Genomic DNA, 21,617 nt, shown 5'->3' with positions numbered 1-21,617 from the left:
GAATAATATACAGAAGAATGGAAAAGAAAATTGAGAATGCGGTAGGTGACGATCAGTTTGTCTTTAGGAAAAGTAAAGGGACGAGAGAGGCAATTCTGACGTTACGGCTAATAATGGAAGCAAGGCTAAAGAAAAATCAAGACACTTTCATAGGATTTGTCGACCTGGAAAAAGCGTTCGACAATATAAAATGGTGCAAGCTGTTCGAGATTCTGAGAAAAGTAGGAGTAATCTATAGGGAGAGACGGGTCATATACAATATGTACAACAACCAAGAGGGAATAATAAGAGTGGACGATCAAGAACGAAGTGCTAGTATTAAGAAGGGTGTAAGACTAGGCTGTAGCCTTTCGCCCCTACTCTTCAATCTGTGCATCGAGGAAGCAATGATGGAAATAAAAGAAAGGTTCAGGAGTGGAATAAAAATACAAGGCGAAAGGATATCAATGATAAGATTCGCTGATGACATTGCTATGCTGAGTGAAAGTGAAGAAGAATTAAATGATCTGCTGAACGGAATGAACAGTCTAATGAGTACACAGTATGGTTTGAGAGTAAATCGGAGAAAGACGAAGGTAATGAGAAGTAGTAGAAATGAGAACAGCGAGAAACTTAACATCAGGATTGATGGTCACGAAGTCAATGAATTTAAGGAATTCTGCTACCTAGGCAGTAAAAAAACCAATGACGGACGGAGCAAGGAGGACATCAAAAGCAGACTCGCTATGGCAAAAAAGGCATTTCTGACCAAGAGAAGTCTACTAATATCAAATACCGGCCTTAATTTGAGGAAGAAATTTCTGAGGATGTACGTCTGGAGTACAGCATTGTATGGTAGTGAAACATGGACTGTGGGAAAACCGGAACAGAAGAGAATCGAAGCATTTGAGATGTGGTGCTATAGACGAATGTTGAAAATTAGGTGGACTCATAAGGTAAGGAATGAGGAGGTTCTACGCAGAATCGGAGAGGAAAGGAATATGTGGAAAACACTGATAAGGAGAAGGGACAGGATGGTAGGACATCTGCTAAGACATGAGGGAATGACTTCCATGGTACTAGAGGGAGCTGTAGAGGGCAAAAACTGTAGAGGAAGACAGAGATTGGAATACGTCAAGCAAATAATTGAGGACGTAGGTTGTAAGTGCTACTCTGGGATGAAGTGGTTAGCACAGGAAAGGAATTCGTGGCGGGCTGCATCAAACCAGTCAGTAGACTGATGAGTAGCATTTTTTATTTTTTATACTTTGCTCGAACTGATCGGGGTATACTATAATGGGCAGTCAGATGAAAACGAGGCAGTTGGAAGAAAAGTGGGTGAGGTGCTTCTTATTTCGATAGTAATCGCCAGAACTGTCAATACATTTACCACACTGTCAGATTGTCAATGCCGTCGGGGAAAAATATTTGCTGTTGCCTTACCTCTTCGTCCGAAACAAAGACACTAATGTATTTCTTCAGAGTGCCAAAAATATGGAAATCGCGTGGGAAGAGATGGGGATTGTTTGGAGAATGTGTAAGGGTTTCTCAGCGAAAAGTTCTGCAGCGTAGTCAAAACCACCTCGGCAGCATGTGACCGGTCATAATCCTGCAACCCAGGCATTATCTCGCAACAGAGTGATGCCGTCCGTCAACCCGTTGCTGAATGAATTTCTGGAACATGGCGCCACAATTACCTCACAACGATACGTGGACACACTGGAAAGACTGAAGCGCACCCTCATGTCCAAACGCTCAGGAATATTGACGGACAGCATCGCTCTGTTGCAGGATAATTCCCTATCACATATTGCCAAGTTTGTTTCGACTACGCTGCAGAAGTTTGGCTACAAATCCCTTACATATGCGCCAAATAATACCGATCCCTCCCTGTGCGATTTCCAGATTTTTGGAGCTCTGAAGAAAGACGTACGTGGCCGTCGATGTATTCCGGACGAGAACGAGCTCTTCTTCGTCGAATCATATTTTCACGAAGACACTGACCGTGGGATGAATGTATTAACAGTTACGAAGATTACATTTGAAATAGTAAGTACTTTTACTTTTTTTTCATCTGTCTCGTTTCATTTGATTGCCCCTAGAGAAACGGTGACACTCTTAACTAACTCAACAAAAGGAGCCAAATATTACATCCTTGTAATTTAGTCACTAGTTCGGCATTTACAACTGGAATTATGATATAAATTTGTGAGCACAGCGTATTAACAATATTCGTAACAAACGTTATAACTCTGTAGCACTCAGTCTTCAGGTCACAAGTGGCCCATCGGGACCATCCGACCGCCGTGTCATCCTCTCCTAAGGATGCGGATAGGAGGGGCACGTGGTCAGCACACCACTCTCCCGGTCATTACGATGGTTTTCTTTGACCGGAGCCGCTACTTTTTGGTCGAGTAGCTCCTCAATTGGCATCACAAGGCTGCGTGTACCCCGAAAAATGGCAACAGCGCATGGCCGCCCGGATGGTCACCCATCCAAGTGCCGACCACGCCCGACATCGCTTAACTTCGGTGATCTCACGGGAACTGGTGCATTCACTGCGGCAAGGCCGTTGCCTATAACTCTGTAGCATATTACAATTTTTTTAGCTGCTCTATGTCTGAGCGACTCGATGTATATGCCCTTTATTTCACACGTGTAGTTACGCGTTTCACATAAAAATTAATGGCCCATTGAAACTTCCTGGCAGATTCAAACAGTATGCTGGACAGGGACTACAACACGGGATCATTTGCCTTTCGCTAGCAATTGCTGTCAACGGAGTTGTTCAAGCACGACCTGCAGTGGCACTTGGTGAGTCGGGCTAGGATATCTCAGTTGGGAGAGCAACTGTCCGCGACAGCCGAAGGCCCCTAGTTCTTGTCCAGCACCGTTTCAGTGTGACAGGAAGTTTCTAATCAGTGCACACTCCACTGTGACGTGAAAGTTCATTCTCGAAATGGTCAATTTACTGAGTTTCATCGCACTCACATTGAGGACTGTCCGATACGCCGCACGTCCTCAACAGTTGCTTGCGTCTACTGGCACTCATTCTGCCACGATGCAGAGCTTTCCACTGTTTCCTCGGGAGGTTGAATCCTTCAATCTTCTTGATGGAGTTAGCCACCAAATTCGGTAATCTCCAAGTTGTCAACAAAAGCAAAACGAGGATAATACTGTAGAATGTAGTCGAATAAAGTGGGGTGATGCTGAGGGAATTAGATTAGGAGGGGGGTTGGGTTGGGTTGTTTTCGGGAAGGAGACCAGACAGCGAGGTCATCGGTCTCATCCGATTAGGGAAGGACGGGGAAGGAAGTCGGCCGTGCCCTTTGAAAGGAACCATCCCGGCATTTGCCTGGAGCGATTTAGGGAAATCACGGAAAACCTAAATCAGGACGGCCGGACGCGGGATTGATCCGTCGTTTTCCCGAAGGCGAGTCCAGTGTTTAACCACTGCGCCACCTCGCTCGGTTTAGATTAGGAAATGAGACACTTAAAGTAGTAAAAGAGTTTTGCTATTTGGGGAGCAAAATAACTGATGATGATCGAAGTAGAGAGGATATAAAATGTAGACTGGCAATGGCAAGGAAAGCGTTTCTGAAGAAGAGAAATTTGTGAACATCGAGTATAGATGTAAGTGTCAGGAAGTCGTTTTTGCAAGTATTTGTATGGAGTGTAGCCATGTATGGAAGTGAAAAATGGACTGTAACCTCCCCCTCACTTATCGACCTTAATGACAGTGAAAAGTTAAACCGCGTGTACCTAATGGAAATTTGGTTCAAATGGTTCAAATGGCTCTGAGCACTATGGGACTTAACTTCTGTGGTCATCAGTCCCCTAGAACTTAGAACTACTTAAACCTAACTAACCTAAGGACATCACACACATCCATGCCCGAGGCAGGATCCGAACCTGCGACCGTAGCAGTCCCGCGGTTCCGGACTGCGCGCCTGGAAATTTGGGAAAAGTAATCGTCACCGAAGTTAATCTGTCGGTAAAGAGGGAGGAAAGGGTTACATCTAAATGAAAGGAAAAATGCAAATGAAACTGGTGGAAATTAATTTTGAAATGGGGTAAAGTTAATAAAGAAAGTAAATGTGCGGTCGTCACGTTAACAATTAATTGGCGTTAATTAGATATTTGAGATTTGGGGAAAATTACGGTCGCCAGTCCTATGGACAACTACTATAATAACTGAAAAAGAAAAGTTATTGCACATATAATTAGCACTGAAAGCGTGGCAACTGAAGTTTGACACGTGTTGTGTGAAAACTGAAAGTTTGTCAGAAGTAATAAATTTCGCTACACTCTGACTTAATTTAGCAAAAGAATTAACAAAATCGGAAAACTGAAAGTTAATTTAGTGACTGAAATTAATAGTGAATTTTGTATCTGAAGCACTACGAAATTCAATAATATAAGGTTAGTCTTGGGCTACCTCAACAATCATTTGAAAAGCTACTTGAATCTACGCAATTTAGAAATAAGAGATTTAACTTTGAACTTGAATTAAATGATTCTGGACAGCTAACAATAGTAACATTTAGTACGTACCAAGCTGAGCTGCAGTCACAGGTAAGCTAAAATATGCTAACAAAACTCGCACTCTTAATTTGTGCTTGTGTAATCTAAATATTGTAGTCAGCTATGAATACCTTAACTGAACTTAGAAATTAAAGCAGTGAAATGGAATGATATTACTTTAATGCTGGCGTCTGAATGTCAACGACACTCGGGTTCATTTCGGAAAGGGAAGGGACCCTGCTTGGTAATGCAATTGAGACAATGAGCAACAAAGGTTCACGCTAAGTTTGAAACGTCCCCTTTGAACAAGTATACACGACTGTCCTTAAACTGATACACAATATTTTTTTTAGCGCAACGCAATCTGACTTTCAAAAATCCCTACAAAAGAATGGCCCTGACTAACATTAAACTATACCTTTCACAAATCACTTACCTCACAAAAATCTTCGCTGCTCAAGCTACTGCAATACAGCGAGCGCCACTACTGCCAGCTAAATAAAAGATTCAAACTATGGAAGGCACTAACTACTGATAGGGATAGTTAGCAACTGAAAGATATTAATAGAGAACAAACAATGTATTTACCTTGATATCATCATATATAAATATAGCAGTTCATGACAAATTTCAAAACTCCGCCATCTCTCTCCCCACATCCACCATTGCTGGCGGCTCACCTCCAACTGCGCAACGCTACGCGCTGTTCACATCCAGCTGCCGCTGCCCAACACTACAATGGCGAGTATTACAACAATGCAAAGCAGCCACAGACTGCACACAGCACAGCCAGTGATTTTCATACAGAGGTGGCGTTACCAATAAAAAAACCTAAACAGCCTACTTACAAGTTGCTGTAATTTTGTGATGCAACAATTTTAAAAGCTGAGGTCTGCCATACAGTTCTAAAACTTTACGTGCTTCCAGTCTTCCTTGTTGGTTGATTGAAGGTTTGAAGCCGCCGGTCGAGGAGGTGGCGACAGTCACTCATTGTCGGCCGTCGCTGTTGCAGAAGCTGGATGTTGGCGCCCCTCCTTCTCGACACGGTCACCAGGCGAAACGGGCTCTTGATGTGCGCCAGCTAATGCTTCCCGTCCGCGACACCGTGTCAGAAACTATCATGGCAAGTCGAGCGCAATTACATGCTGCCAAACCCCGAAAGCGCGGCAACTCGCGGGAGCGTCACACAACACACCTGCTCCACCGACCTACCCCAGCCAGACCCTCTCTGCTCTCGCTCCACGCGACAGAGTTAACACTACCAAAGATCCTAAACACTTTGGTTCTCCACACACCTATCGATGTATTCGTTCGATAGCATAGTTTTCCCTAGGCCAGACCCAGCGTATAAATACAAATAATATTCACAAAACAAAACAATTATACATCGACATAAATGCATGTATATACAAATAGTAAAACAATTACAATATACAAAGACACAGAAATGTTATATCTTCAGGTAACCAAATAAGGAAAAAAATTTGCAGTGCAATAGATGGAAATAGGATATGCATTTCCGGCGTTACAGGACGATAAATAGTTTGGACAAGAAGAGAATAGAAGCTTTCGAAATGTGGTGCTACAGAAGAATGCTGAAGATTAGATGGGTAGATCACATAAGTAATGAGGAGGTATTGAACAGAAATGGGGAGAAGAGGAGTTTGTGGCACAACTTGACAAGAAGAAGGGACCGGTTATCAAGGGATCACAAATTTAGCATTGGAGGGCAGCGTGGAGGGTAAAAATCGTAGAGGGAGACCAAGAGCTGAATACAATAAGCAGATTCAGAAGGATGTTGGTTGCAGTAAGTACTGGGAGATGAAGAAGCTTGCACAGGATAGAGTAGCATGGAGAGCTGCATCAAACCAGTCTCAGGACTGAAGACAACAACAACCAAGCTGTCTGAGTCGAAGCCTTGAAGTTTTTCCATAAACATGACCTTGATTTAAGTCCGTTTGTAGGTACCATGTCTTCGTGATAGGGGCTCCGGGTTGTTCACAATTTTTCTCTGTCCCTTCTTGCTAACTACAGTCGCCTAATTTCGGGGAGCTCTTGTTTCCTACGACGGGGCAGCCAGGCCCGTTGTGTCTCAGAGATTACCCGCATTGTCTCTGAAATTACGGCAGCCTAATTGACACACTGAATAGTCCTGTCTGCCGCTCATCTTGTTAATGCGGTTGCGTCAACGGCACAGTGCCGGTAAAGCCTGTATTAATACCGACTGGATGCACGGCAGTATTGTACATCGTCGGAAGAATTAAAATGCTACATCTTCAAGGACTTCATGCAGTTGCACCAGGGTATAATAAATGTATACTGAGGGATTGCGGTGTTCGTGATTCATTTGTCGTAGACGTCGGCGATCAGTTAGCGCTCGGGATGCCTGTATGTGCGTGCTCTGTTTTGACTCTACTGGCAGAAACTGTGCTGAATATAGAGCTGAACTGAGCTTGCCACATTCATTCCCGGGATCTACCGTGATCCACCGGCGAGTACGTGCTGCCGCTGAACGCGACTGTCGACCTATGGGAAGCTGGAAGAACGTACCTAAGGATTGATGCAAATTATGGGCACAGTGTATCGGTGGTATGTGACCGCTTTCAACAGTGGTCTGGGGAACATTCGCACACCCGTAGACCAAGTTCTGGATATATAGCCACAGTGCGCATGTTTTGTCTGAAGAGTGTTGCGTCATTCTCTTCTGTGTGTTGTGCGTTTTGGTGATTACGCATTACAGAATTTTTCGGTGTTGTGATGTTATTTTCATGGAAACAGTGATAAATGAGATAACAAACGAAGTACCGGAAATCGTATTTGCATTATTATGCTGTAACGATCCGCTAGAGAGGACGGCTGCCTTATTTCAAATATACTCAGAATAAATCCCTGAGCAATCTCCGAAATTTCGTCGGTGTGCCTCGGGTTATGTCTGAATACTCGCTAGGGCTACAACTGTCCTGTACGAAGCTGCTTCTACTAATTTCGTAATGTTTACTTGACACTGCCCTACATAAATCAATACTTTGATATGAATAATGGAAGAAATGGCACATTAACTCTCTTACACTGATCATAACACCTAGTCGACACCAGATGTCTATCAAAATAACAGTTTAACTAATACAGCCACTGATTTACGAACTTCCAACATGCTGGAATAATTGCAGGCGAGCAACTTCTAGTCATTTGGACGGAAAACCAGCCAAAGTTGCAGATTTCACTTTTTTTATTTACTTGATGACTAGTTTCGGTACCCTTTTTCAAAACATCGAGGTAGTCAAAATCGTGTTGCAAAAAATATGAAAACCATGTCAAAAGTCTGTGCGTTTTATAAAGTGTAAACGAAGGGTTACAGCGCGTTAATTTGCACTTCATGAAACGTATATATATTTGACATGGTTTTTGGGTTTTTGGAAGTACCAATTTGACTATTTGGATGATTTGAAAATGGGTCCCGGCCCAAAATTAGTCATGAGGTAAATAAAAAAAAAAACGAAATTTGCAACTTTGCCTGGTTTTCCTTTGCACTGAAACGGTGATTAGACGAAACGGACAATCATTTGAAGCCTGCCGTTGTTAACAACTTTACTTCGACTCGCAAGGTAGCAGCTTAGTTAATCTAGACCACAGTGCTTCGTCCTGCAAACCTCAGTATTTTTTCCCTCTCAAAATTGCCGGACGTTGCCAGTTGGAAAGATCCTCCATTTAAATGAGATATGGGTGCCATTTTAATTTCGAACAAACATCCGACTCCTTATTAGCTCTTCGCTTTTTTTCCCTTTCTTCTCACTTCAGAACTCACCCTGTATTTGCTCATCCACTTTATCTCTAACAAAAGATGGCAGCACCTGAGTCGAAAATTAATCGTGTTGTGACTGTTTGTCTCTGACCGGCGTTCTTTGCGTTCCCGAACAATGGCTGCCTTTTATCTCCGCGAGATCCTTAGGGGTGACGCCTCTCGCCGGTATTGTTCGTGCTGTCGCAGCGCCGGACTTGACTAATAAGAGTTATCTCTCAGGTGGAGGAGATGGAACCAATTTGTTCCTGCTAAATACAGAAACTAGCGAATGCTATCAACAGTTCCTCCTACAAAAAGAATACTCGATGCTCTTTCACGCCGTCGTTGTCTTATTACTGCTGAGGAACAGAACGAAACGTTCAAGTACGAGAGTCAGTGGTGCTCAAAGATTAGTAAAACTTACACTTTTTATTGTTACTAGTTGACGACCCTGGACTGACCTGTTACTCTTCTGCCGTGAAGCAGTGCCACACGCTAAAGAGAAAAATCTCGGTGTATCGACGCACGTTATTTTATATACGTGTTTAGGAACGTGAATGATTTCTAGAAGTGTGGGCGCATGACCCAGTGGCTTCTTGACAAGTCCTTCCGTACATCGAGTTTTATAAATTTCTATTTATTTTTGAGAAATCTCAGACAGTACAACATATGCTTTCTGTTGATATTGCGACCGTCACTTTATTACGCTTATTTTAAAAAGAGTCGTTCTGTCACTGCCTGTCTTTTGAGTTGCTGATTCACAAGTGGTTGGTACGTATTGACACTTCAGATTTTATACCAGATGTTGCTAATTTTAGTTCTATAGATAAATTTAAAAAAATTCATTGTGGTTTTCTCACCAACACGTTACGAAATTCTCTAGCCTAGAATTTGAAGCAGATGAGTGCAGTCCGCATCTTGAACCTCTTTAACATCAGTTGCAACCGGTGTGTTCCTCTTGGTGATGAGTAATACGCCTCTCCTTCTCCTCTACTTCCAACGTCACCAGTGATTCTACTACTGGGTTTTACAGATTGACATCTGAATTTGTACGTTACTTTGTTAGCCCCCACGCCCTGTGCAGCGACGCCGGCCGCGGTGGTCTCCTGACTCTAGGCGCGCAGTCCGGAACCGTGCGACTGCTACGGTCGCAGGTTCGAATCCTGCCTCGGGCATGGATGTGTGTGATGTCCTGTAACGTTCCCTGGCAAACTCACACTATTAATAAACTAAAATTTAATTGTATCATATACGCCGTTATAAAGCAATTTGTAAATACTGTAATTATTTAACAAAAAATATTATTGAATTTTGTGTAAAGGACATTCATTATTATTGTAATATTTTCTGTAGTAACATTCTTTCTGTATTTAGGATGGTAATATTTCTATATTCATAATATAATTGCGAAGTGTGTCAATATCTGCGAGAACAAAAATGTAAAATTCAGCCACAGACGAAAATAATGTTATATGATTACAGAGAGATGTTAATAGTCAGCAGTAGTATAAAAGCACCACGTACGAGTATTCTTTGGTCGTCTCCCTGTAGAGCTGAAAGCGAGAGCAAGCTGTGACGAAGCATTTTATGAATGGGTAGACGTCTTTTGTCTGTAGCTAGATTTAGCCGCCATTAGAGGAGAAATTACAAACTAATGTGAGTTGAATATTTGTTGTGGTTTAAATATATTATAATTTATCAAAAGTGTGTATTATTAATGTAAATTAGCTTGCCCATGTCATCTATAATATTTCTTTAAAGAATTTCCAGCATTTTTAGCGGTGTTGCTGGGCTGTGCCGCGACCGAACGATTTGCAGCGGCGGCACATTTAAAAAATTGTTCCACTAAGAAAAATTAACCAAACCCGTAAATCGGGAACAGATAAAAATTAGCAGTGAATTAAGAAAATGTTCTTCTTTTACAGCGATCCTGAGACTTACGAATTTTAAATTAGTTCACATTTGTGCATTCATAGGCGGATGGTTAATGTTGAAATTTAACAATTTTGGTTCTTTCAAATAACTTAAATGTATAGGGATGTGTGTTTTATCAGTGATAATTAAACGTCGGCTTGGCAATATTTAACCGTTTTCTGCTAATAGAGACAGTCTTGTGTTCCATAGCTAATGCCGGGAAAGAATTGAGTAAATATTAAAAAAAAAAAAAAACCACTGCATTTAGAAAATGTGTGCCAAGGCCGAATTATGTAAAGGATTTAATTCTCAACTAAATATTCTTAATCAGTTAATATGAGTTCACGTAATTTTAAATGTACTCAGTTCCGTGTAAATGAATTTTTTATTACCACACGTAAATGAGAGGTTCTACAACAAAGTTCGTTCGTACGTACAGAAAGAAAGAAAGGCAAATTAACTAAAAGCAAAAAATTTAAAAAACGTAACTGATTATTTACTTTTATTCTTTAATGAAATTCCATTTAAATTGGCAAATTTCATTAAAGTCCTTAGGTTAGTTAGGTTTAAGTAGTTCTAAGTTCTAGGGGACTGATGACCACAGCTGTTAAGTCCCATAGTGCTCAGAGCCATTTTGAACAGTTCGACGACGTTTGTGATGAGCGTGTGCTCGGTGCTTGGTGTTGCAGTGGTGGACTGCGCGGTGACGGCGTGGGGCCCGTGGTCGGAGTGCGACGCGGACTGCGGCACCGGCATGATGCGCCGGTCGCGCTCCGTGCAGCGCCAGCCCGAGAACGGCGGCAAGCACTGCCCCTCGCTGCTGCAGAAGCGCGGCTGCCAGGGCACGCGCTGCCCGCACAGCAACAAGTCCGCGCTCAAGGGTGAGCACCTGCGCTTTGCTTGTCGGTAAAACATCGTCGTTCGTTCTGTTACTGTTTGTGCCTTGTAGGATTTACTAATATCGTGAGAGTGAGATATAGGAGTTCGTAGTAGACAGAGAATGAGAGAGGGTAAAGACGTGTAGAGATATAAAGAGAGGCATTGAGGGAAAGGGGTAGAATAACAGATATAAGTACGAGAGCGACATGGAGAGAGGGAATGATAGGACAAGAACAAATATAAAGACACCGGGATAGAGAATGGGAGTGATACAGAGAGACAACGGCAGAATTAGAGAGAGGAAATGAGAATGTGGAAGGTTAAAAGAATGAGATGAAGTTTGTGGTATTGTGGGATGGAGCGTGAGAGCGGTATTATATTTTGAGAGAGGGTTAGAGAATGGAAGGGGGATAAAATAGAGAGAGAGAGAGAGAGAGAGAGAGAGAGAGAGGGTGAGAGAGAGAGAGAGTGTGTGAAAGTTGTCGACAGTGAGCGGTAGAGAGAGACAGAAAGGAGGGAGAATGGGAACAAGGGTAGTGAGAGTAAAGGATTAGAATAAGAGATAAAGGGTTAGAGAGAGAAGGATAATGAGAGAAAGTAGGAGAGAACGTACAGAAAGACGCAGGCATAGAGAACGTGTGTGAGACAGAGAGACACAGGGATAGTGGGAGTGAGACAGACAGTGATAGAATAAAAGGGCGAAAGAGAACACCAAAGTATGATAAGGTAGGGAAAGAATGTAGGGTAGGAGGGTACACTGTAAGAAGCGGTTATAGTGTGAGAGAGTGAAAGTGGGATAGAATGAAAGTGACAGAAGTAGAGAAACAGAGAGAGGGACAGAGATCGAGAGCCGGCCGGAGTGGCCGTGCGGTTCTAGGTGCTACAGTCTGGAACCGAGCGACCGCTACGGTCGCAGGTTCGAATCCTGCCTCGGGCATGGGTGTGTGTGATGTCCTTAGGTTAGTTAGGTTTAATTAGTTCTAAGTTCTAGGCGACTGATGACCTCAGAAGTTAAGTCGCATAGTGCTCAGAGCCATTTGAACCATTCAGAGAACGAGAACGAGACAGACTCAGTCCGACAGTATGAGAGAGAGAAAGTAATAGAGATGCAGAGGGATAGATTAACCGAAATGGGAACAGAGACGACAGGGAGGCAGAAGAGAGTGTGAAGAAGAGAAAGAGTAGAAAAGGAGTATGAGAACAAGAGCAAGGGAGAGAGAGTAGAGTAGGAAAGGAGTATGAGAACAAGAGAAAAGGGGAGAGAGAGAGAGAGAGAGAGAGAGAGAGAGAGAGAGAGAGAGAGAGAGAGATGAGTGAGCGGGAAATGGAAAATGGATTGAGATATGTCAACAGACGTACAATTAATTAGCGACCTGCACTGGATTCTCATGGCTAGCATTAAGGATGTGCTGCGGGATGACTTGTTTGGCGAAGTGTTAATAAGTTACATAAACATTCCTGTCTATTATTGAACACCATATAAAATCCATCCAGCGGTTCCTGAGATGAGCCTTCATACACAGACAGGAAAGGTGGCGGGGGACTTTAATTTATAGTAAGTATGCATGTATATGATGTGGTGGACAGTTTCGAAAGCTCTGTTAGCTTGTTCATGGTCAATGTTAGAAGAAGTTGCAGCACAAGACTGAAGTAAAATGCGGGAGGATTTCTGCTGGGAATGGAAGTTCAACCAGAATATAAATAAATATAGCAAAATGTTTATCAATAGGAGAAGTGATTCATTACTGCCTAAGTACAATAAGTAACCTAACGTGGAATGACCACGTAAAAGTAATTGCGGACAAAGGAGATTCCAAACAGAGATTCATTGGGAGAATCCTAAGGAAATGTAATTTATTCACGAAAGAAGTGCCTTCCCTCTGTCGATCAGTTCTTGAGTGCTACTCACAGGCCCCCCGGACCAAGGCGTCCTGGCACAGTTCGCGTGGGTCCTCCCGTCGGAGGTTCGAGTCCTCCCTTGGAAATGGGTGTGTGTATTGTTCTTAGCGTAAGTTAGTTTAATTTAGATTAAGTAGTCTGTAAGCTAGGGACCGATGACCTCAGCAGTTTGGTCCCATAAAATCTTACCACAAGTTTCCAATTTGCTGCTCATCAGCCTTGGACACATATCAAGTGTAATTTGTGGTGTAGACAGAGAAGGAGCGATGGAGATCGGCGCCTTCCGTCACGCGATCGTTTAGCAAACAGAGGAGCGATCGCTATGAAGTTGCTCAACAAACACTAGAGGCTACAAAAGGAGGCACTGGTGTCACGCGGGTTTGCTGCTGAAAGAACCCACATAAAGTTAATGATTTGATGATAATGTTGTACTGTTCCAGTTTTGTGTCTTTTTCAATGCATCTTTGTTATAGATGTTTTTTTTTGTAGACCAGAAAGGTTTTTGCATTTTGTGACAACGGATTTCGTAAACAGGCTTTTTCGAAACCGGTTTCCTAAATGGCTTCGCCTCAATACTTGTGCTGATAAACGCTCTCGATTTTTCTGTATTTAATTTGTGAAATTTTCGGTGCTACGTTGTTGCTAGACCAGTGTTTTTGCTGCTTCTTTAAGAATTACTGTTTCTTTGTGCTGTCTGAATGTCCTAGTATCCAACTACCCGGTCGTTTGCGAAAGCTGAAAGTTTATTCTAATACTGGTTATTCCTGATTTTATTGGTTCGTCTATTTTAGGCTCCGATTTCAATTTTCGCCATCGTGCATTAATTTTTCTGAGACACAACTGAAAATTAATACGCCATCTTGTATCACTCCTGTTTTAATTTCAAAATGTTCTGAAATTTCTTCACTGAACTTGACAGTAATGCCACCTGCAGAGTAACCATAGGGCTCTTGGAATACCACGATATGGCTGTGCAAATCATCACTGGACCATCACCATGTTTCAGTATTGGGACGCAGACTCGACCAGAACTTGGAAACAGTGTGAAAAAATTGGAAACAGTGTGAAAAAGTTGGAAAAAGTGTGAAACGAGACTCATCCCACCAAATGACGTTTTTGTATTGCTTTATAGTCCAAGTTTTATGGCTTCGGCATCACGTTATCCTGTTATGGGCATGTGCTTCTTTAGAGTCCGGATTTCGAATTCCAGCTGGTCCAGCATCTCCCATCTTATGGAGAGCTCTCTTCATGTCGTTTTGGTGCTGACAGGATGCGCGAGAGCGACATTCAGTTCTGCAGCGACTTTTGCAGCTGTCGTTCTCATATCTTTCGCCATGATCCTCTTCAATGACTGTCCGTCACGATCACTCAACACTTATTTTCGTCCTCGTTGTGACTTAGTTGATGATGTTTTTCCTCCATCTGTGTATGCCGTGTACGTATTAGATACTGTGTTTCTTGAAACGCCAACTCTTCGGCTACTATGGTTATGGAAGCACACGACATACGGGGAGCAACAATTTGCCTGCAGTAGAACTGACTTAGCTCCGACACAATGCATTCAACAGCTACACAGAATACTTGTCTGAGCACGACTGACGCTTGCAATGCATTGAGGACATTGCACAGGTGTCGCTCGTGGTCAAATACCGGGTGGTTATAATTAAACTTCCCATTTTTAACTCCGTACGAGGACCAAACAAGGACGTGGGGAAGAGAAATGATTCAGAATCATTTCAATTGGAACAATTTTAATGTGCTGCAACGGTACATCACACCATTACATATCGGCACCATTACTACTACAAAAAGGGCTCAATATGGCACCCATAAGTGTCCAGAAGAGTCTGAAAGCACAGGATTGCACTCTACACAGCAGAACGAAGAATTTCCGTAGGTATGCTGGCTACTTTTGTATCCCGCCTGGGAGACGGCGCGTGGGTAAGGAACAGGACCAGGAAAAGGTACTAATCTCTCGGTACTGCAAATACGGTTTAAGCACCTTTGCTAGTGGATAAACATATGCAAACATATTACATAACTTGCAAGGTGGTGCGAAGTTGAAGGGAAGTGTCCTGGCTGGCTGCACCTGATGAAATGGGCTGAAGCAGTCGCGGAGTTTACAAATGTGTTTCGGGCAAGCAGGCGAACTTCACGAGCGATTTGCGGTGATGCCCCATCTTGCATGAAAGCTATTGAGTTCAATGCGTCCCTCTCTCCTGTAGGGCGGGTGTGACATGCTGACGAAGCATATTGCACTAACGCTGGCTGATCACACTCTACGTCTTTGGTCCTTGAGCGCCAACCTGTTCAAAAAATAATGGTCCAATGATGAAGACAGCCGCGAAGCTACACCATACGGTGACACCTTCCCCGTACAGAGGAACTTTATGCACAGTGACTGGAGGTGAAGATCCCCACACTCAACAATTCGGCGTGTTTACCTCATCCGTCAGAGAAAATCGAGTACTGTCTGTCCATAGGATGGTCCAGGGCCAGCCCTCGTCAACTTCAATCCTTGCGAGAAAGTGGAGAGCGAAGTCAACACGTCCTTGTGCGTCCTACGGTGCAAGCTGCTGTACGATATGGATCTTGCACAGATACCTTCTGAGAATGGCTCGAAGCACCTTCCCTACAGTGGACTATGGAATGCTCAATTGTTGTGACACAGCACGCGCCCTGCCTGACGTTCGGGAATTGGGCGCAGCATTGTCTGCTATAAAAACAGCGATTTCGTCAACCACCTGTGATGCAACGGGTCGCCGGCCTCTTCCCGGAGCAACGCCAAGCTCTTCATCATTCTCTGCACAGCAGGAGGAGAAAGAGGACCCTTCCGTAATCCTTTCAGACAGCGGCATTCTCGAAGTGCAGTTGCAGCATTACTTTCGTTTTGATAGTAGAGTCTAGCCGGCCGAAGTGGCCGTGCGGTTAAAGGCGCTGCAGTCTGGAACCGCAAGACCGCTACGGTCGCAGGTTCGAATCCTGCCTCGGGCATGGATGTTTGTGATGTCCTTAGGTTAGTTAGGTTTAAGTAGTTCTAAGTTCTAGGGGACTAATGACCAACCGCAAGACCGCTACGGTCGCAGGTTCGAATCCTGCCTCGGGCATGGATGTTTGTGATGTCCTTAGGTTAGTTAGGTTTAACTAGTTCTAAGTTCTAGGGGACTAATGACCTCAGCAGTTGAGTCCCATAGTGCTCAGAGCCATTTGAACCATTTTGAACTAATGACCTCAGCAGTTGAGTCCCATAGTGCTCAGAGCCATTTGATAGTAGAGTCTCACCGATAATGCCCTGCTCGTTTTGTCCAAGCTCATGTTGACACATCAACAAGTGCACTGCGACTGGTCAGGTGTGTGTGACTCTGAATGACGATGACTGATCACGGCACCTGCTGGCCATAGTTGGAACTGGACGGTGGCGCCGTGGCGCATGGAAATCGTGGGCCCCATACTCTGGACTTTAATGCAACCAAGTTTGGTACTCGTACGGTAATTAGTTTCTATGTTATAAAGTGTCAAATAGGAAAAGTTTAATTATAATCACCCGGTACAACAGCACAAGCCGCAGACTTGGCTACCATCTACATTTACGTTCAACTATGTATTTCTTAGCAGCTGAACGGAATGGACAGTGTCTTGAAAGGAGAATATAAGATGAACATGAACAAAAGCAAAACGAGGATAATGGAATGTAGTCGAATTAAATCGGGTGATGCTGACGGAATTAGATTAGAAAATGAGACGCTTAAAGTAGTACATGAGTTTTGCTATTTGGGGAGATGAATAACTAATGATGGTCGAAGTAGAGAGGATATAAAATGTAGACTGGCAATGGCAAGTAAAGCGTTTCTGAAGAAGAGAAATTTGTTAACATCGAGTATAGATGTAAGTGTCAGGAAGTCACTTTCTGAAAGTGTTTGTATGGAAGTAAAACATGGACGATAAATAGTTAAGACAAGAAGAGAATAGAAGCTTTCGAAATATGGTGCTACAGCAGAATGCTGAAGAGTAGATGGATAGATCACATAACTAGTGAGGAGGTATTGAATAGAATTGGGGAGAAGAGAAATTCGTTGCACAACTTGACCAGAAGAAGCGATCGTTTGGTCGGACATATTCTGAGGCATCAAGGGATCACCAATTTAGTATTGGAGGGCAGCGTGGAGGGTAAAAATCGAAGAGGTAGACAAAGAGATGAATACACCAAACAGATTCAGAAGGATGTAGGTTGCAGTAAATATCGCGAGATGAAGAAGCTTGCACAGGATAGAGTAGCATGGAGAGCTGCATCAAACCAGTCTCTGGACTGCAGACCTCAACAACAACAACAACAACAACAACAACATGTATTTCTTGATGTTTCCATATTTTTATATAACCTCTTTAGCACAGTGATTGTAATTCTGATTTTTGGAACGTTCGTAATGATAGTTTTTTGAGGAAACACGCGATTTAATTATAATGTAGACAAGTCTTTGCAGGAACAGTAAAAAAAAAAGGAACAATATGGAAAACGCTGAGACATTATTTGTTACCTGAATACTTTATTTGTGTCTGGCCTACTGACGCAAAATGTGATCAGTAGCAACGAAGGCCGGCAGCTGGACAGTCAAACCATAAAGTGAAAAACAGATGCGCGTATTGAATGTACGATTCATAGCGCCGGGCATCAGGAAAAGTAACGAGGCCGTACCTGCTCTAGTGAGAAGTATGGCGACAGGGCGTCGATACGTCACACAGGGGCAGCCGGCCGACGCATCACTCGGGGGTCAGCCTGAGGCACGGCCAATAAATTCGCAGGTGCTTCTCCGGCATTACTCTGCACGGACGGTGACCTCTGCGCCCACAGTGGCTCCGCTGGCAGGTCATCAGCACGGGCTTCGCTCGTTTGGAAGTGTTCAGTACACCGACACAACCCGTCCGATTTCTAAACGTTTCTTCCGACTGCATGGACATGTACATCTACGTCTACATCAATACTCCGCAAGTCAACTGATGGTGTGTGACGGAGGGTACTTATGATACAAGTAATTAGTCTCCCGTTCCCTCTACCACTCGCGAATGGCGTATGGGAAGACGACTATCGGTAATCCTCTGTACTGGCTCGAATTGGCGCGAGATCTATGTGGGTGGAAGTAATATATGTTGTCCGACTTTCCCTGACAGCACTCTCTCGAAATTTCAATGGTAAACCTCTCCGTGATGGACAACGGCTCTCTTGTAACGTCTGCCACTGGAGTTCGTTGAGCTTCTCTGGGACGATCTCGTGCAGACTGAACGATTCCGTGACTAAACGCACCGCTCTTCTTTGGATCTTCTCTATCTCTTCTGCCAGTACTACCTGCTAACGGTGCCAAATTGATCAACGTAACTCACGAATCGGCCCCATAAGCGCCTTGTAAGCCCTTCTTTACTATTTTCCTGTTAGTTTCAATCTGGCGTCAGCTTTTGTCACTATTTGCGTTGTGTGGTGATTCCACTTACGGTCGCTCTACATTGTTACTCCTACACATTTTACGGTAGGTACTGTCTCCAGTAATTTGTCGTCAGTAGTGTTTCTGTACACTTGCGAATTCCTTTTCTTGTATGTCGAATTTATTTACATTGGGGGTCAACTGCCAGTGGCTACATCATTAATTACTGATCTGTAGGTCATTCTGGAGACAGACACTGTCTTCTGGCACTGCTGCCTTCTTATAGACGACCACATGATCTGATAATAGTCTTAAAGGGATTCCGTCGCTTTCAACTTGGTCATTTATATACATTATAATCAGTAACGGTCCTATCACAATTCCTTTGAGTACTGCCGAAATTACCTTCACATCTGTTGGTTTTGTTCCGTTGAGAGGCAAGGAAGTCTTGAGCCTAGTCGTAAATCTAGTCTGATACTCGGTTAAGTTTGTGTTTCTTTCTTTTTTTTTCCCACAAACGCGTTGCTGAAGTGAAAGCCGGGCGCCGTTGTCCACAGCGCTACGGATCTCATTACTGCTAGTTCACATTTCTTCAAAAAAATGGTTCAAATGGCTCTGAGGACTATGGGACTTAACATCTATGGTCATCAGTCCCCTAGAACTTGGAAAAACTTAAACCTAACTAACCTAAGAACAGCACACAACACCCAGCCATCACGAGGCAGAGAAAATCCCTGACCCCGCCAGAAATCGAACCCGGGAACCCGGGCGTGGGAAGCGAGAACGCTACCGCACGACCACGAGATGCGGGCTCACATTTCTTCACCACTAGAGGAAGAGGAATAGGAAGCAGCTGAAAAAGTGATTTGTTGGTCCTCGCAAAAATTTAGGTGTTTTCTCCTCTGTAACTGGCCTCGAGAGTAGATCTACAACAACCACACACAACAAGTGGTACCCAATTCTTGTATCCCACAGGGATACCAAAATAAGACCTGCATACTGAGCGGAAATTGTTACCATCCTTCATGCTATGCTTTACTGTTTTCAGTCGCAGGAAGGAGGACACACGTAGCAAAAACAGTTTGTATGATTCTTACAATGACGGGAAGATGCGATTACTCATCAGTAACGTGAATCCGAAACAGATAACATACGACTGAACAGTTTATTCATCTCATGTATTAAGCGTTCTTAGCAAATATAATTTTAACCAATCAGTTTCATACAATTGGGCATAAGAAGCAAAGAAACGATCATACAACACTAGGATTATTCAGTGTATAGTTGTGACCTCATCAATGCAAAACAAGCATAAAATTCACTTAAACAAGCAAAAGTTTTGTTTTTTTGCATAGTGTAATTATCAGTATCTGTCCTACGACGTTCTTTGAAAACAGGAAGGACTTGACCTTTTTTTCCAGTCGCTATGTACCCCTCGTTACTCCAGCGGATACTACGACAAACTGCTGCTGGAAGGGAGCAAGGTTCTTTCACGTAATCTTTCTAGAGACTTACAGGTATCTGACCTGATCCCCATGCGTCTCCATTACTAAGCTATTATAGTTGCTTTTGCATTCCACAATCGGTTATCTCAATATCTACCCTTTCGACGCTCGTACAATGAATGAAAAAAGGGGGCCGTAAAGAGTTTGAGAAGACCGAATTCGGTGTTTCGGCCTTCTCTCTGTTACATTCAGTTTCGGTACCTGCGTGATCACTGAGCGACTGAATAGATGATTTCGAACCACTTACTGGATACGACCAAAATGTCTTAGGTTTTTTAGTGAGATCATCGGCGGAGCTGCCGCTAAGCCGCGCAATATCAGCCTCGTGGCCGTCCTCGGAGTCCACGCAGCCTTCGTTATGGCGTCAGTAGTGCACAAGACTTGCGTAGTGTACTGCTCTGCAGCCTTACTCAGAAACATTTGTCAGATAACCTGGATTATTGCTCCATTCTGGGTTACTAATAAAATGTAAGTATAGGTCGCCAGCCTCATTTCGACCAGTGGTACGGCTTTAAGAATCTCACTACTCCTATGAGACTAATTACTTTCCAGTTGCATTCCGTTTACTTCCATTGCATTCTCGGATCCAACCACTGAACTAGAAAACGACGCCACCAAAATTCACTAAACAGTCTCCACAATCCACGCCATTTATCTCCGTAAATGAAACAAGATAGAAATCTATTGAATGACGATCAGTGTAAAGCACGTGTGTCGAGCCCAAACTGACGTTAAGAATTTTATGAAGTATGCCACAGTGATTTATTTGCAACACACCTGTTGTTTGCAAAGCAATAGCATATAAACAATCCGGTCACATTAATATGACCACCCATGAAAAGCCCGAATTGCAACATTTTGCAGCGTGGGCTGCTGTGAGGCTCGTCGCAAGAGAGTCAGTGAAGTTCTGAAAGGTACCGACAGGGATCTGTGTGGTGTCACCGCCAGACACCACACTTGCTAGGTGGTAGCCTTTAAATCGGCCGCGGTCTGCTAGTAAACGTCGGACCCGCGTGTCGCCACTATCAGTGATTGCAGACCGAGCGCCGCCACACGGCTGGTCTAGAGAGACTTCCTAGCACTCGCCGCAGTTGTACAGCCGACTTTGCTAGCGATGGTTCACTGACAAATTACGCTCTTATTTGCCGAGACGATAGTTAGCATAGCCTTCAGCTACGTCATTTGCTACGACCTAGCAAGGCGCCATTATCATTTGCTATTGATCTTGTGAAGCATGTACCGTCAGACCGATGTTTACCAATTATGGATTAAAGTTAAGAATTCCAGAAGCTACGTACTTTTTTACTAGACTCAACTCCTTTAACTGTTGCAGACCTCACGCCAGCCTGCGTGAGCTTAAACGCGTGCCTTTCGGCCTCCCGTCCTAGTGCATTGGCTGTCTTGCCAGTCCACAACAATCTGTACCAGATGTCTCAGTTAAGGATCCATGGCACGAATAGTTCGATGGAAGTGGTATTACAGATTCCCGATTTTGTTTAAATACCGCGAGGAGGGGGGGGGGGGGGGCTGTTGGCCAGGGAAGTATGGTGTACTCATCCTGATTTTCTTCGAACCACGCACATTTACTGCGAGCTGTTTGACAAGTTGCATTGTCCTTCTGGTAGATGTCACTGTGCCGAGAAAAAACGAACTGCACGTAGGGATAGACATGGACCCTAAGGACAGAAGCATACTTATGTTAATCCCGGCCTTGCCGCAGTG

At 43.7% G+C, this 21,617-nt stretch overlaps 1 protein-coding gene and 1 pseudogene across 1 annotated transcript in view; one reads left to right on the top strand and one right to left on the bottom strand.

Annotated features, from left to right (window-relative positions):
- Positions 1-2,438: 2,438 nt before the first annotated feature.
- On the bottom strand, positions 2,439-2,556 carry LOC124546411 (annotated as a pseudogene).
- Positions 2,557-10,856: 8,300 nt separating this feature from the next.
- The window catches only part of LOC124545907 (somatomedin-B and thrombospondin type-1 domain-containing protein-like), a 301,283-nt gene continuing 290,522 nt past the window's right edge, over positions 10,857-21,617 (top strand). Inside the window, exon 1 of the mRNA XM_047124868.1 lies at positions 10,857-11,079. Coding sequence (XP_046980824.1) covers positions 10,857-11,079 — 223 coding nt within the window. The remainder of the gene's footprint in view (positions 11,080-21,617) is intronic.

This window comes from Schistocerca americana, chromosome 8, assembly GCF_021461395.2.
Source record: "Schistocerca americana isolate TAMUIC-IGC-003095 chromosome 8, iqSchAmer2.1, whole genome shotgun sequence".
NCBI lineage: Eukaryota > Metazoa > Arthropoda > Insecta > Orthoptera > Acrididae > Schistocerca > Schistocerca americana.
The sequence above is the reverse complement of the archived record's forward strand: the minus strand, read 5'-3'. Positions and strand labels throughout refer to the sequence as shown.